This window comes from Pseudorasbora parva, chromosome 12 (assembly GCF_024679245.1).
Source record: "Pseudorasbora parva isolate DD20220531a chromosome 12, ASM2467924v1, whole genome shotgun sequence".
NCBI classification, from domain to species: Eukaryota; Metazoa; Chordata; class Actinopteri; order Cypriniformes; family Gobionidae; genus Pseudorasbora; species Pseudorasbora parva.
Window position 1 is genome coordinate 40,923,540 of NC_090183.1, and position 18,118 is coordinate 40,941,657.

Consider the following 18,118-nt stretch of genomic DNA (forward strand, 5'->3'; position numbering starts at 1 on the left):
AAAAGATGTGATGCATCTTAAAAGCAAGAAAAGAAGAAATAATCATTAGAGTAAGGGGATAAAATACCCTGTGATGAGTTAAAAAAAAAAAAGGTTTGCTATGCAAAGGAGTTTTAACATCAAATTTACATATATAATGTCACATTGTTTCAGTGGGTGACATCAAATAAAACTGAACAAGAAGTAAACCCTAGAATATGTTACGTTTATTTCAGGGATTTAAAAAAAAGTATATATATATATATATATATATATATATATATATATATATATATATATATATATATATATATATATATATATATATATATATATATAATAAAAATTATATTGAATCCTATTATTTATTTCGTTGCATATTTAATTGTTTCAGCTGCTAACCAAGGCCAAGTTGAAGAATTATAACGACGGTTTATCAAAGCCACCAGACTTTCATAATAGCGATACAGTAACATGGAATACAGTATTGAATCAGTCGCCGCAGAGAAGTCCCATTCGGCCTGTTGATTTCTGATGTCTAGAGCGTCGAGGTGACTTCTGTCGAGTTTTCACTCTCATAGCACAGCGGAAGTAACAGTTAAGATAGATTTAAAAAACATAAAACCTATTAAAACTAGCCAAAAGACTCCAATGCAAAAATGACACCTCAAACATGTCTTAAAATGATCATCTTTCTGATAAAAGGAATATAATAACTACTCTTTCTCCTTGCCTCTCAAACCCCGTGTCTCGTGCCCATACGTCTCACGATTATCGGAGAGAGCAGGGGATTAAGAGGTGAGTGCAGCCATGGGAAGGGGGGAAATGTTTGATTGACATGTTGCCTGGTGACCCCTTCTCCTCAGTAGTTGCGTGCAGAAGTGTGAACAGATGAGAAAAGCAGGATCAGAGGAGGGGTTTATAGTTGAGAGTCTGCCCCCAGGCTGTTGAGCTCTTCGGGCGAGTGCTTCTCAGCAGCTGATGCTGCCTGGCGGAAACCAGCGGAGATTTCGTCGAACGTCCGGCCCTTAGTCTCTGGGACTTTGAAGTAGGTGAAGACGAAGAAGCCAAGTAAAAATATGGTGAAGATGATAAACACGTATGGCCCACAGAGCTCCTGTTAAAGTAGAAGACAAAAAAAGGAAAAAGGTCAGCCATAACAGCCTAAATAAATGTGGCAATATCCTTCCTATAATTCTCAGCGGCCTCTCACCTCCACATACTGAAAGCACATGCCCACTATAAAGTTTGCAGTCCAGTTGCAGAATCCAGCAACAGCAAAAGCCGAGGGTCTTGGGCCCTGACTGAACAGTTCAGCCACGATGAACCATGGGATGGGGCCGGGTCCAATCTCAAAGAAGGCCACGAACCCAAAGATGGCTACGATGCTCATGTAGGACATCCAGGTGACTTTTTCCTATTAGAGAGATGGGCAACAAAGCCACCAGATCAAACACATTGTAAACCTTCAGACCACAACGATGACTGTCTGAATGATTAATAACTTTGACACTTAGTCACTTAGGTAAATATATATTAATGTGCATACCAGCAAGGCAAGAGCAATGGTCATCAATACAGCAGACCCAGCCATTCCCAGCAGTCCCAAGAGGTGCAAGGACCTGCGGCCCGCTCGCTCGACCACAAACAGCTGCATGAGAATAACAAATCATGAATATATTATGAATATTATACTCATTTTATATTGTATATACACAGTATACAGCTGATTAACATTTGGTCACTTTAAGATTACCGGCATCAGCAAATAACAATTAAAAGAAGAGAGATAGCACCCTCATGTGTTTTGAGTTAATTTTTAGGACATAAAATAGTACATTTTGTGAAATAATTATAATAATGAAAATATTGAGAAAAATAAATTATTTTAAATATCAATATCAGAAGGTATTTTTATATAGTATATATTAATGATTAAATATCTTAAATAATCATGCACAATTTCTGAGCAAAATATATGTCAAATAATAATATTCATATATAATACTTAATGAATCTTTTTAAAATGTTAATTTTGAAATTAATCTAGATTAAAATGGCTTTCAGAATGTTTGTGCTACCCAAATAATAGGTTGATTTTTTCATGGAGCACTGTAATCGGTTTAAAAGTCCAGTCCGAATGAAAATGCTCCATATAAACACCTCAATCAGAATAAAAATCCCCAAACCAAATTAAATTTTAATAGGTCTGAGAGGGGTGGGATAAACCTTTTCATAAACCGATCTTGACAGCGTTTGTCGAAGGCACTTTTTACTTCAACTATGCCTGACAGAAGAATTAATTTTTCTGAGATGATTATTACAGTTTACAACAAATAAATAGCTTTTATAAAACCGTTTTGTTTTATAAAATTTTGAGGCACCCTCTCACATGCGTTACACTAGGAGTCTAACGGCTTCAGTGCGGTTTTGTATTTACTATGTTCAGGGAAAAAAAGGACTACTGTCAAATAAAAATAAAGATAATAAGAACAAATAACTTAAATACAAGCAGCAGCACAAATAAATACTATTGAGCAAAGATACTAATAAAATAAACAATGCTTTTCAGGTAGGTCTAACATTATTTTTAGGTGGAGAAATTGAATAAAGTAATCAACTGTAAAATAATTGCATATTTCACTGTTTAAATTAAAGATTAATCCTTATTAAAATGACAAAAGCTATTCAATCAAGAGCAGGGAGTGATGTCCTTATTTTCTTTTATTATCGCTGTTGTAGTGTATCACTGAGAAGCCAGCACATGTATCCATCGACAGAAACATACATAAAGCATGTTCAAGTTATAACCCATATTAAAGATGCGTCATCAGATGCGAGATGAACCGCGGTGCAAGTCCGTCACGGCACCTTTTACACAGCACCCCGGTTGGGAAACTCTGGTATAGACCCAGCTCCCAACCCAACTCTGAGAATAGATTAATGCCATTATTTTTTTTAATTGCCCGATAAGAGTCTCACATTAACGGCGATAACGGCCCAACACTAATATATATTATATATATATATATCTCGGAATGAAAAGTGTGTTATAAATAAAATCAATTATTATTAATAATAATATTTATATACAGTAAATGTATTTTTTAAATAGTATATTTTTGTAATGTATTTTTACAATTATTAGAATAACAGTAATGGTTCTGTTGCATACTAATGACACTCACCGACACTACAGTGAAAGCGGTGTTGACGACTCCTGCTCCGATAGTGGCATAAACCGGCTGCGGCACACCTGCCTTTTGAAAAATCTTTGTAGAGTAGTAGAATACCTACACAAAAACATTAACACAAATTAGATCTGGTTTACGGTTCAGAATAGGTTGTCATTTAACTAGTAACCATGTGTGCACAGGTACTCACAGCATTGATTCCAGACAACTGCTGGGACAGCTGGAGCATGATGCATATAATCATGGGCTGTCGGTAGAGCGGAGAGCGGAACAGTTCAGGAATGGTCACTTTCTTCTCTCTCATCATTTGCCTGCTCTCCTCCTTCATTTCCTGCATGTCTGCGCCCACATCTGATGTCCCACGCAGCTTTTTAAGCACTAAAATTGCACATGAAATTTTTTTTTACACTAATGAAAGCACTTGCCATTGGCTAGTAAAAATGTTATTTTACTCGTTAGACTCTTTTGATGGATTTCAAAAACATTGCAAATGAATAAAATAACAAATAAACACAATAGAAAAGCGATACAAATGAAATAAACAGTGCTTTTCAGGTAGATCTAAATGGAAATGGACTGCATTTATATAGCGCTTTTATCCAAAGCGCTTTACATTTTGCCTCACATTCACCCATTCATACACCGACGGCGATGTCAACCATGTAAGGCGCCATCCAGCTTGTCGGGAGCAGCTGGGGTTAGGTGTCTTGCTCATGGACACTTCCGACACTTGGTCAGGCGGAACCGGGGATTGAATCACCAACCTTCTGGTTTGTAGACAACCTACATGAACCACTGAGCCACTGCCGCCCCAGAGATCTAATGGCTTGTTTCTTATTTATTGTTTGGGAATTATCCTTTTTAAAGTTACAAAAGTTGTTCAGTCAAGAGCATTGAGTGAATTTTTATTGCAGTGAGTTTGATTATTATTAACAACACAGCCAGCAGCAGCCAGAATATATTAGGCTGCTCTCTCTTGAAGACATAATGCACAGAAGATCCAATATACTGATACTGTTACACATGACACACTCAAGTTATCTTTCAAGTCTTCTTGAACTTCAGGCTAAAAAAAGTGCAAATGATAAACTTTTATGACAAGGCAGCAACTGTAGGTCCATGCTCACCTGTTTTGGCTTTGTTTTCCTCATTTCGGATGATGAGGAGAAATCGAGGGCTCTCAGGGCAGATGGGCAGTAAACAGCACTGCAGCAGGGCTGGGATGAAGGTAAAACCTAGGAGGAATGGCCACATGGTGGCATTACCCAGAATAACGTCCATACCAAAGACCTACAATGCACAAAACAGAACGTAAATATAAAAAAACAAACAAAATGGTAACTGAGATGGCAGAAATGCCCATGTCAGATTTACTAAAATGTCCAAAATGTGTACCTGTGCCATGAGGATGCCAGTAACGATGCCCAGCTGATGTAGGGTGCCCAGGGCTCCTCTGAGGGCCGTGGGAGACACCTCACCTACGTACATGGGCACAAAGCCTGTGGACAGACCAGAGTAAAGGCCCACCACGAACCGTCCAATAATAAGCATCTCCCAAGACGCAGCCATCTTAGAGAAGCCCATGAGTGCTGCAGCGATGAAAGCCAGGACATTAGCCATGAGCATGGAGTTTCTCCTAAAATTAGAAAGTTTAAGAGTGTTTTAATCAAACATTTAATCATCCAATAACCATCATAAACTAAGTTCAGGTTATAAACAAGTGCCTAATTCATTTTAAAATGAAATTAATAGATACAACAGTATTTCACCTTCCAAAACGGTTGACAAACAGCCCAACGGAGAAGGATCCAATAATGCCGCCCACAGAGAAGATGGCCACAGACAGAGACCACAGAGTAGTCATGGTTGTTTTAGGGATGTCCTCACCATATCGATCAGTCCAGGTCTCATTGTAAAACTTCTCAATGACCTAAAACACAAATATAATATGTTATTATTAAAATTGTGACAGACAGCACATTGCAATTTACAGAAATGTCACATACAAGGTCTGCCATCGCTCTTTATATTTTATTATCATTATTTTATTTACACTTTTTCTAAGAGTAAAAACATCTAAATGAAACACTTCTAAATAATGTACATCATTCTTTATGTTTTAAATGTAAGTTTTAAATATATATTTTTAAATTAGTATGACACCAGCATGACTGATTTATGAGAATGAGATTTATGTTCTAACAAGCAATTCTTATTTCTTCCAGTAGGTGTCTCACTGCCCTGTTCAGTATTAGGTAACATGATTTTCTGCTGGAAACTGAGACCCACAGAGGGAGTCAGGTTTCTATGGCATCTCTGCGTAGTGTTTGTTGATAAACACAAACTGTCTGCAGCTAACCCTTATAAAAGCACCGGTGGCTTTTGATGAATGTCACCCAATGACATGCGAGCTGCATAATATTAAAGTTTGTTCCGAGGGATCTGTTGGTGTTACATATTAAGGTCAGCAAGCCAATAGATTTCTACAACCACTTCCTGTCTCTCTTCTCTTGCCATCAGCTGTCTGACACTTTAGGCATGCAGAAAGCCTAAATATCAGGCATGGTTAAAGTCAGGCTCAGCGCTTAACCCCTTATTATATAAACCTGTCACACAATGTTTTAATAGGACCTCAGAATGTGAGCTATAGAATGATACTAGTTATTGGTTATATTCACTGTACGAGTTGACTGGTTTATAACAAGCCTAATTTTTACAGTAGCCTTTAAAACTATTTTTAGTACAAGTAGAAGATGACCACAGCTGTCCCCAGTTAGTGTCATTGTATGAACAAAGAAAGCAAAAATGATGACTTAAGAAACAAACAAAATCAAAAAGTAAAATGATCAGGTTGACTACTCCTTTAATGGTTCACTCCGGCATTGTAGAGTGCCTCAAAAATCCCCACAAAATCCTGGTCACAAATAATACAGTCCATTCATAGAGGAGTTTCAGGCTAGATAACGCATTATAACACAGTATAGTTTTGGTGATTTGTGCAGTCTCTGTGAGGGAGGTCTGCAGACAAGGAGCCCTTGAGGTAATCTTATCGAAGTGATTATTTATAGAGAGGGTCTGCGTCAGACCCGCACCCACACACGTTAGTCCTATTATGGCCTCACCACAGCCCTAAAACTATTGTTAAAACCGTCAGCAACACAAACAATGAAAGCTAACACACCATTCATTGTCAGAGGTCAGTGTTTACACTCTGTGGTATTTCAGGAGTTCAAGCTCTATGGATGCACCTATAATAATACAATTCTGTCCGATAGGCAGATAAATAGCCAATGTCTAAATGAATAAAAAATAAATAACAGTAAAATTAAAATCGAATTGTGAATTGAAAGAGGTGAATTGTTGTGCATCACAACATTATAATGAATAATATTATGACAAAAGACTTGTTAAAGATTACATTATTCAGTGTTATTAAATTATTAGTGTTTTTTATGATACACTATTACATTATTTAAGTGAGCGCAGGACAGCAATCTAAATGTAAAAAAAGAGAAAATGAGCATGTATAATTAAATACAGTATCAGCCAAAACATATCCAATATTGATCAATACCAATAATTAAAAAAATGATAATATTGGCTGAAAACCAGCTGTGAGAAAAATATGAAATGTTTCTTGAGCAGCAAATAAGCAAATTATAATGATATGGATCAAGTGACACTGAAGAATAGAGTAATGGTGCTGAAAATATAATAAATAAAATGTTTAAATAATTAAAATTAGAAAACAGTTATTTTAAATTGTAATATTTTATAATATAGCTGTTTTTAATCAAATATAACAAATGCTTGGTGAGCAAGAGAAACAATCTTTCAAAAACATCTCAAAAAATCTTAAAGAACCTCCAAACTTTTGCACGGTTGTACGCGTGTTACAATTGCAAACAAATCAAATTATGCTCTGGTTTCCTTAGACAGGAAGAGAAGCGAGTATAAGTGAGAATATAGAATCTATACACTGTATATATAGTGTCTAAAAGCCAGAAAAGCTCCTTTCACATAGGCAAAGCCTGGCCCCTAGTTCAACATGCACGTCTAAACAAGCTGTGCTATGTGTGAGATGACCTTCACCCTGTACCAGAACAGGGAATATATTTAATATTCATCTGCCAGGCACTTAGTTACTTATCATTTAACAGATGCAAATTGACTTTTAATATGGAGATGAAAAGGAAAATGTCCCTGAGGAGCTGTATAGAGTACAATTTAACTGGCAGCATTTGGGTTACTTTGGTGTGAGTGTGTATGTGTGTGTATCTACTGACAGACAGGGATTTGGAGACAGCTGCAGCAGTACATAATAAATAAGTGAGGGGGCAGCATTCTGATAATGTCAAAGTACAAGGGCACACCTGGGATGTTGGGGTGAACAGTAAAGACTTTGTGTATGTGTGAGTACGTGCTCGCCACTCACATCTTGCGGGGCATTGATTACTCCTGTGTTGTAGCCGAACTGAAGTGAGCCGATCACAGCCGTCCCCACAGCCAGCATCAGCGGGAAGGTCAGTTGCTGTTGAGGGAAGAATAAAAGAAGAGTGAGTCATTTTTTGCTACACAATGAATTGTTTTGAAAATCCATCTCATTATCCAATAGAGCTCTATTACCCTCAGGCCAAAAGCAATGATTGGCCAGACCTGACTGTATTAAACAGAACTATTCTCGGAGGTGTGGTAACCTATTGTTTGACATTCTGATAATTGTCATGGTAGTGCTTGTTTTAATTCTGTCCTTCCTCAAAAATGAAAGACAGCAGCACCACAGCTCCCCATTTTAGCCAACGTGTGCTAACCACTAGGCCACGGGTCAGTTTATGAGGGCCAAACAGATTTATATTTTAACTCCAGTATTCAGCATTCCCAGAAGAATTCTATTGTTGCGCAGAATGACAAGCCTTTCCTTCTCTTTCAATACAATAGAAAGTATTCACTCGCACAGATGACGTCCTGACAGGTTTTGTTTATTTTTCTGCAGGTTAGGAAATATATTCCAATATCTCTCAGGGAAATGCTTAGAGAATAAAAAATATCCTCATTCCAAAGAAAGAAAAAAAAAACCTGAAGTACGTTTGTGTTTGGACTGTCTGGTTTGAGCATGTGATGAAATCCGTCTGCAACACACAAAGCCTTTTAGATTAAAAGGGAACTGAAAACGTATTAATTTAGTAACGTAATATTACATGATCATTCCTGAGAGAATCATATTATTTAAAATGATATAAACTGTATAAATAATAATAATACTAGAATAACAATTAAAAATTGTATTTTCTTATAAAATGTTTTATTACCTAGCGTTGTTCTTGTGTTTTTAAAGGCCAAATGCTCATTAAAAGTTCATGAGATTCACTTTCTTACTGTATTTTTATTCAACATTATCTACTCTAGTTTGGGTGAAATGACGTAAGACTGAGGCCACTTGACCCGAAATAATCCATTCCTGTGAACTACAGTGACTGAACCTGAACTTGTGAAAGATAATGATGCAAGTGAATCCGCACTTATAAAGGCCTTTTCCAGTGAAGGCAGCATCCTCATTGTTTGGGTTCTTGTCATTTCAGAACTCACCGGATTGGATTATTATTTACAGACACAGAGAGGCTCTGGGATGGACATTTCCTTTCACATGGTTACCCCATCAACACGACACAGACAGTTTTAAAACCAGTTTAGCTCAGCTGAAGCTCATTGTTTAGCTCACTGTTTAAAGAGCTACTTGACGCATAAGTCAAGCCTTTGACAGCTTTACATTAATGGATATCTGATGACGAACTTAAGCCCAAATAGTTAAGCCCATTGCATCAATGTCACTTACATACCTACAATCATACAGAGCATCAAGCACTTGTTAAAAAATAAAAATAAAAAAAAACTTAAAAACTTGTCTCTACAACAGTTTCTACACTTTTTTTATATTCCTTTTAGGGAATCAGCCAACAAAATAATTACTAAGAGTTGTATCTAAATACTAAAATGAGAGATTTATGAAACCGGTCTTGTTTGAGTCTATAAGCTAAACTTTAAAAGTAGATTTAAATGTCAAGCTGTTTTATATTTAGCATACTCGATGAGTCTGTAAACAGATCTTCATTCTGGACATTTTTCAGAGCTTACATTCCTTTTTTATAAACAGAAAGTAGGCGATGAGAAAGATACCAGTCTTTGATATGTGCACTCTTTTCATTTGCACACGCATGCGTACACTCCCCTGCCGAAGACGCAAAAGCTTCAAGGGGCAGGAAGTGGACAAACCTTCGCTTCATGTTAGAGTAGAAGCTGCAGTTCACTGAGTTCGAGACTATGTTGTTTAACCAGCCCTGAAACAGGAAGCCAAATACAAACACAACCTCAAGGTGGGACTTCAATATTCATTCGGTAGTTTAAAACTCGCATACAAGAACATGTTGACCAAGTCCACACAAATGAAAAGGCAATAAACAGAATCATCATCGGCTCACTAGACTTCCCTAAGAAGTTAACTACATCCTTCCTGCTACTGAAACAATGTCGATAGAAAACCCGACCCAGAACAGACACAGCAGAGGGCTTGTATCTCTTTAAGAAAGATGAAACTTCTAAATATGGAAGGTTTGACTTAAGTCTTACTCGAGGGGAGGGTGTAGGTTTGGCTATGAAACATTCCTCTTCAGTATCCTGCCTTTACCCTATATTACCAGGCAGACATGCCTAGTTACACACTGCATTCTTACAACTACATAACCACAGACAAAACAGACATATAACGTTGGCCTAGCCCCATCCATGAAATTTAGTGCGTGTGTGTGCGTTGGACAATTTCTTAATGTTACATTACCATTTTTTAGCTTCGTCATCCTGAATCTTCACTGCTCACACCGTACACAGTCACGCCCTTCTGCTAATATCACACACTGACAGTTTGACTTGGGACACATATTTTGGCTCAGTGCTTATTCTGTCAGTGTACTGGTTTATATATAGGATTATCATTTGTTTCTAGCTGTCTGAATGATAAGAATAAAAGGACTTTTCTACATGTCATCATTACATTCACAAAGACAAACAACTTTATAACCTCCTGTAAAAAAAATGCAAAACACAAATGCCCCAGTAATACATGCAGGACGCCAGGAGCAAGCAAACTAATATGCAAATAAACCTCGCTATTCGTGGCAATGCTCTGAGGCCTTTTTTCCCCATTCGATTTTGGGCCTCTCTGGGTTACATAACAAACTTGAGCTGCTCTTTGCTTGAGACATTGCAAGCCTTGGATTCTGAACTCTGATTTAATTATGAAAATATTTATTTAATAATTCTTTTAACACAACTTTCATAACAAGGATGATTGGTTTCCCTCAGAAGAACACAATTTGAAATATATTACTTTTACTTCAACTTCAACATGGCGGTAATTTAAACATAGCCTTTGTAAAAATAAATAAATAAATAAATAAATAAATAAAGCAAATCATTAAATCTGCAACAACAACAAAAAAAGAATGAAAAAGTAAACGACTAGTATTTCCAAATCGACTAGCAGCAGCAGTAACGTTTATTTAACTTGTTGGCTAGTCTCGGACATCCCTAGTGTTTATATACAGTATGTTATTATAACTTTTAATTTAAAAAAAAAAGCTATGTGAATGTATGTCTGTATTATCAGTCACTCAGGCTCAATACAGATCATAAACTAGGTGCAATAACAATTAAACTAAATATTACCAGCTTAAAGGGTTAGTTCACCCAAAAATGAAAATTATTTCATTAATTACTCCCCCTCATGTCGTTGGACACCTGTAACCCCTTCGTTCATCTTCGGAACACAAATGAAGATATTTTTGTTGAAAGCTGATGGCTGAGAAAGGCTTCAGAAAGGCCTGACCCACTCACAAGACCCATAAAGACACTAAAGACGGCATTACAAAGTCCATAATTTCACAATGCGACGAAAATATTTATTGTGTGCACAAAAATTGAAATAACGAATTTATCCACTAAGTTATTGATGTGAACTCGACGCATGTGAGAGAATATGACGCAGCTCCACCGTTCAAAACATGACCCGGAAGAGGAAGAGCGCCGCTATCGTGTGAGTTCCAGGTGAGTTCACGTCCGAGACCTACACGGAAGATAATAACTTGGCGGATAAAGTCATTATTTAGATTTTTTTTGTGCACAAAAAATGCTCGTTGCTTCGTAAAATGATTGTACAGCCCCTGTAGTGAGATGGACTTTGTAATGCCGTCTTTGGTGTCTTTATGGGTCTTGTGAATGGGTCAGTGGGAATGTACTGAATGCCAATGGAGGCCTTTCTGAAGCCTTTCTCAGCCATCAGCTTTCAACAAAAATATCTTTATTTGTGTTCCGAAGATGAACGAAGGTGTTATAATGACATGACGGTGAGTAATTAATGAAATAATTTATATTTTTGGGTGAACTAACCCTTTAACCACAGACACGCAACTGAAAGTTTACTTATTACAGTAACTAAGCTCTGCATCCTTAGCTAAACAAACAATGTATCTTGTAGTATTTTTGATAAGGTGCCGATCAAATCTAAAGGCGCAAAAAGACACTTTTACTTTAAGGTGATGTAGTTACACATTGCTACATGTATAGTAATAACAGTAAATTATGCATAATAACGTAATAAGTAACTAACCCTAACCCAAATAAGTACACAGTTAATTAATAATTATTACATTTATGCATTTGGCAGACGCTTTTATCCAAAGCGACTTCCATTGCATTCAAGGTACTTTTTTTTTTTTTTACATTATTGTCAGTTCTTGCTTTCCCTGGGAATCGAACCCATGACCTTGGCATTGCTAGCGCCACCCTCTACTGGTGGAGCTACAGGAAAGCCTAATTATCAGTACTTATTTGAGTAAGTAAAATGTAACTGTCACCTTGAAATAAAGTGTAACCAAAAAAAAAACAAATTTCATATTTTATATAATATGATACAAAGAGTACTGAAATATGGTCTCATCAGGAAGTGAACACAATAATGTACTTACTCAGTAAACTACAGCGAGAATGACATTGAACAAACCTGTTCTTACAAAGCTCACTAAACAGGGCACAACATGGCATTTTGCCAAAAATGCATTTGTAACCACTGAGAATATTACTTATTTGATTCCACTTGCCTATTCAATGAACATCAAAAATGTGTACATGACGCTAAAATGCTTTATTTGTTCTTCCAATTCCAGTTCACAAGGAACACGCTCAACTGTGATACCATAATTCCTGTCAAAACTTCAAGGAAAGCTACTTATTTACATATTTAATCATATAATCTTGAGCTGGACTAATAATTGCCTTGCTTGTACTTGCTGACTTTTCAATTTATTTTATTTATGTAATGGTTAATTATTGCTTGGCTCTAATTCAAGGCCTTGATATGTTGTTTACAGGTTGTCACGTTTTACACATAGAAAAAATAGGATACGTAAGCAACACACACAAAAAAAAATGTATACCCAATAGCAAAATATGTGGCATTTATTTTAAAGAATGAAGCATTTATTTTAAATATTAAAACAATTTACTGTTAAAAAAAAAATAAAACTTTCTGGTTTGCCAAACTTGAACTGTGTTAACTTGAGAGGAACTGGCTTATCACTAAAATTACTGGCAAAAATATTTTAATTGCAAAAATATTGCAAAAAAGTAAAGTTAGATCTGAAAAATGCAGTATTTCTTTTGCAGTACTTTAGATTTGACATTCTGCTATCTAATGCAGTTACATGAATACATTTTAGTTGGGTTAAGTGTCCAAACCCTTTTTGGAGCCAATGGACGATGAATAAAAGGCCTTTCTGCAGCATGGGGAAGAGAAGCTGTCTAGTTCTTACTCAGCAACAAAGACGAAGATCTCTCTCTTTCTGTCTCTGTCTCTGTCTCTGTCTCTGTCTCTCTCTCTCTCTCTCTCTCTCTCTCTCTCTCTCTCTCTCTCTCTCTCTGTCTCTCTCTCTCTCTCTCTCTCTCTCTCTCTCTCTCTCTCTCTCTCTCTCTCTCTCTCAGAGCGTGATGCTCTGACTGGCACGTCCCCCTTTTCAAGCAGCATCTTTCTGCCAGCTTCTACTTTAGTAAAGTCCAGGAGACACTCCACATATAAAATGGTTTAACCCACTCACAACTACACTGAATTGTTTTTAACAGACGTCAACATACACATTTCTGTATTTTTACAGTGCTAACAACACTATCCTTTACTGGAACACAGCTCTGCTCGGATTTGACACTGCTGTATTACAAACAATATTATGTAACTTACAGTAAATGACCTCAAGCAAAAACTCTGCCCTCCCTTTCAAACATCGAGGATTAACAATTACAGCTCAGCACCGATTTGCCCCTTGATTTTTCATTGAAATAAATTACCTCAATGGCATTTGGAATTCTATCGTTCTATAATCCCTTAGAAATCTCTTTATTAGTGCCCATTAGGCTGAAATGACAGTAACAGCCTGACTTGAGAAAGCAAAATAGAAAGAAGTCTTCTGACAGTTTGCTTGAGGTTTTAATCCTTAATCAAATCCTCCAAATGTCTTTTTGCAAATTGAGAATGCAACTGAAAGCTTGTAAGTTCCACTTGATGAAGTACAGGTCAACTGTACACCTGCCCCCAATTACCTGATTTTGCGGCTGTCCTGGTGCTCAGCTGTAATTTTTCAACAGTTTGAACTGATTAGACAGAATAATGTTGTGAGCCATGTACAAATTCTGAAAAATGCTGTCTTCATAGCCAGTATATGATGGTACGAAAACATCAAGGCACGTCTCAGAGGAAAATCTAACTCAAATTCATTTATGTGTGTGTGGGGTGTGGCGGTTGGTTGAAGGAAAATAACGAAATGTATTCATAAATTTCTGTTTTTATTTAATTTCTAATGGAAATAATCATTGCAGTCATTAAATATTAGCTTGGTTATGTCTAAAGATCAAGAAAAATAATTGTACACCATTAGACATAATGGCTCTTTGTAAATCTGTATTAGTTTTAAACAACCAAGGTATGTGGAGAAAAATTAAGAGAAAAGAGAGAAATGTGAGAATGACAAAGTTGTCCTCCTACGCAAATACTAAAACCTGACAGGTGAGTGACAGGTGTGGCAATGCTGCATGTAATACACACTGATAAATGTACTTGAAATGCCTGAGAATGATTTATGGTCAGGCATAATATCTAAGACCCTGTTTACACCTAGTATTTAGATGCATTTTGGTCAATTGGAGCTAAAGGGGATGATGCTAAATACAGGTGTAAAAGGGGTCTAAAAGGCTTTGAGCTTGTCCACTTTCGACTACTTCCAGAGAGTCGAAAACACATTTGACTGGATTGTTTTCGTAGTGTAAACAAATGCTAATGTGGTCGAATGTGTTTGAACAGCCACAAAAGACTGCATACTCTCCACCTACTGACTTAACGGGTAAACATGACCGAAGTTTAGTTTGAAGATGAAAAACATACCAAGCACAATGTTCTCTCGCCATTTCTGTTTTCTAACACACTCACCACGTTCGGCGTAATCTGCTATCAGAGCATAAACTATATGTGACTCGTGCACACTTAGATTGTCTATAGTACAAAAGAAAAATACACAACAAATAAATGTACCTCCCCATAGACTCTCCCCTTGAAGAAATCTGGACAAGTGGTTAAAAGTAGACAAAAGAGGAAAAATATGTCTCCTTCGTTTACTGATCTGATCGACAAAACGGCTCTAAAACCTTTCTGAAAAGTAAACACTCTTCACACATGTTGTTTAATATCAGAAGCTGGTTTGGTATGAAAAACCCAAGCACGAGGGTCGTCTTAACAACCAACAACATGTGTGCATGTTTCTCTGGTATTAGAGGCACACGACTGTGCACAATGAATTAATAACACAGCTAAAACACTAGACAGTGTGCTGGGAACGGGTCAAGAACACGACCTCTCTGGAAAGGTTATGTCGAGTGTTCCCTAGCTAGAAGCCAGCTGCAGCTCTCCTCTCCCTATGGACAGCTCAATCGTTCCCAGCACGTCAACCAAAACCTTGATTAAATGCTGCAAAACCTGTAGCTATCTTTTTCTTTGCCAAATAATTTTGTCAGAAAAAAAGACAAGTTTAGTGTTTTTCCTTCATATTTAAAGAAATATAAGAATATTTTCCTCATATTTTGATTGTTTGATCAACCTTGTAAATGTCATAAAAAACAAAGATCCCCTCCAGACTCATTTTAATTTTATAACAGCCACACTACTTAAAGTATAAAGCCACTGAATTTCACACAAGCATTCATCTTAAGCTCTAAAACTGCTTCTCAACTGGTGGGTCGTGAGTCTCGTGAACCAGTGTGCAGTCAAAGAAACAATAACAGCATGTCTTTTCTGAACAGACTTTTGTTTTGAAAGACGTGTGTGAAAGCTGTTGACTCTTCTGTCAGATGCAGTTTAAGTAAAAATTGATTCAGTATCTACCGATGTTGTCAGGCTACATGTGAGTGTCATTATTATAACGTTATTTTCGTAACAAAACTTGTTTCTCACCTCAGAAAAACCAACTTTCCTGTCAGCAGTAATACTATGCCCATAGCGCGGACTATTCAATTGAATGCGCAAATGCGAAGGCGCACACATTGTCATGAAATTACCAAAAGTACAAAGAAATTACAATACATTACATAACTTGTAATTTGTGTGTTAGCAGGTAAATATTTGCATACAGGTATGAGGTTACATTAATCAGACACAGCTTACATGTTCCGTTAAGAGCTCATGTTAGTATTGTGTATTTGCCACGGTAACTGTCGTTTCCGTAACCCTAAAATGGCACTTAATTTTCTCTGGTATTTTGTATATTATTTTTAAATGACTTTGGTGGTTTATACATTTATACCTAAGTGGGACTGCTTGTGTGTGGTATTGGTGAAATAAATGTGTGGTATTGGTGAAATAAATGTGCTTGGTTTTTAAAAGCAAATGTATTATAATGTGTGTGTATATTCATTTACAAATGCAACATTCTGATTGCTTTTATGATTTGCTTCTCTCTCAACAAACAAGACCTTGTAAAGTCTCTGAACTCAGAAAATCTGAGACACTTGATCTATCATGGCCATGGGTGATCGTCACGCTGTGGTTAGGTTAGCCATATACAACAGCCTACTAGTCACGTATGAGTCTCTCAATATTAGTCACTAGTTTGGATACAAATCAATCAGATACAACAACAAAAAAACTTGAGATGGAAATTTCCAATTTAAGCATTCCAAATTAATGATAATTTTAGGTAAATTCAGCCAGTAAGATGCAGTATTATGTATTTCTTTATTTTCACTAATATTCACAATTTCAATTTTATATAATTTACAAGGTTATGGTTCACATAAAATAGTGTGTGCATATTATAGGCTATACGAATAAAGAATAGTATATTGTATATTTATTGTCTTGTTATTATTAGTTCTGTGTAATAATGCTTTGGCGATTTAAACATATCATACCAATAAAAAAAGAGCTGGCCACCGAAGGATTAAAGTGGGCACGTACGCCACGCTTCTCTGGCTGTGTCTGAAAACCTGGTGTGCTTCCTACAAAGACAGCATTTTCGGGCATCACATGCGCCACCAATGACCCCTAAAGATGCTGTCTACATAGACAGCTTACATTGTTCTTGAGACAAAGCCAGCGAACTCGCCAATTGTGTCCAAATAGTTTGTCTATGTAGGCAGCATACTCGGTGTTTGAATTGAAACACAGCCTCTCTCTTTAAACAAACGAGTTCCCGGCATTGACTGACTGCGATCAGTCACCAAAGTTACCATTCTCAGGAAACTGTAACACGCTGATGTTAACCTCATCACACCTCGGCTACCCATGTGACATATCACAACATGTGGTACGGGCTTATTTTGGTGTTTGTCACTAAACTAGTTTGTCAACTTTATAGAGCTCGATATGAAGGCTTGCGAGGCTATGCGGCTAATAACCGACTGACATTCATAAAACTAAATAGACATAAAGAAATACCAATACAGACCAATAACATTTTCCACATAGTGTTTTCTTAAGTGTTATCTCTTATTGTTGTTTACTCTTACAATTTTACATGGGAAAAAGTGAGTTTTTTGTTACCTTTCCGCCCTCCATCACGTCTTGTCAAATGTTCGATGACGTCTCGACGTACGTTAACTCAGCTGAAACTTCGCCTCTTTTCCCTCGGGTTTACTCAGAAGTCGACTTGTAAATAAATTTAAAAATAAATAAAAAGTATAAATAAATAAACGATTACAGCTTCGACTAGTAGCCTAGGCTATGATGCAGCTTCAGAGGAAGACCGAGTAACGTAAATGCCTGCAGACGCTTCTTTCTAACTTCTTCTGACAACTCCTTCTTACTTAAGATGTTTCTCCTCTTTTTTCGTATCTGGTCTATTTGTTTAAAGCCAAAGTTGTCGGCTCGAGCCGGTGAGTCTGAGATGCTGTCCCGGTTCGCCTGGTTAATATGTATGACGCAACTCTGTTGGGAGTGTTGTGGGCTGGACTGGGAATGTACTCTGTGATTGGCTAATCAGGAATGACGACATAACATAAAGAGCGTGAAAAACTACACATCACCAGATATCACCAGCACACCACCAATGTTTCCCCTCACACTTCCTTTATTTGGAATAATGCCAATATACTAGTTGCCAATAAATCCTTATTTTTAAGGAATTGGTTTAATCATCTTATGAATTGTTAATCATCTTATGAATATGTTTGATCGTTGTGGAAATATTTTAACTTATGAACAATTCATGCAAACCCATAGTTTCCCTGTGCATTTTAAGGAATTTAATTTGGTTGTCAATGCTATTCCCCCTACTCTGGTTCAGCTTGTTAGAAGTCATATTCAATATAATTCAACAATAATGACAAACCCAAAATTAATATTAAACGGAGTTGAATTG

At 36.8% G+C, this 18,118-nt stretch overlaps 1 protein-coding gene across 1 annotated transcript; it reads right to left on the reverse strand.

Annotated features, from left to right (window-relative positions):
- Nucleotides 1–317: 317 nt before the first annotated feature.
- Nucleotides 318–17,660, reverse strand: slc2a1b (solute carrier family 2 member 1b). The gene is made up of 10 exons (XM_067460316.1): nt 17,302–17,660; nt 7,609–7,704; nt 4,943–5,103; nt 4,569–4,809; nt 4,301–4,463; nt 3,364–3,551; nt 3,168–3,272; nt 1,529–1,630; nt 1,193–1,396; nt 318–1,096 (listed from the first exon to the last, which is right to left on the reverse strand). Exons 1-10 carry the CDS (start codon nt 17,314–17,316, stop codon nt 899–901), a joined length of 1,473 nt encoding a protein of 490 aa, XP_067316417.1. The 5' UTR covers nt 17,317–17,660; the 3' UTR covers nt 318–898.
- Nucleotides 17,661–18,118: the final 458 nt, after the last annotated feature.

What these genes read in the sequence shown, in the direction of transcription:
- slc2a1b (XM_067460316.1), bottom strand. An exon ending in TTTGTCAACCGTTTTGGAAG is followed by an intron (nt 4,810 to 4,942) that starts GTGAAATACTGT and finishes TTCTAATTTTAG; the next exon opens with GAGAAACTCCATGCTCATGG. An exon ending in TGTGCTTTCAGTATGTGGAG is followed by an intron (nt 1,097 to 1,192) that starts GTGAGAGGCCGC and finishes CTACTTTAACAG; the next exon opens with GAGCTCTGTGGGCCATACGT.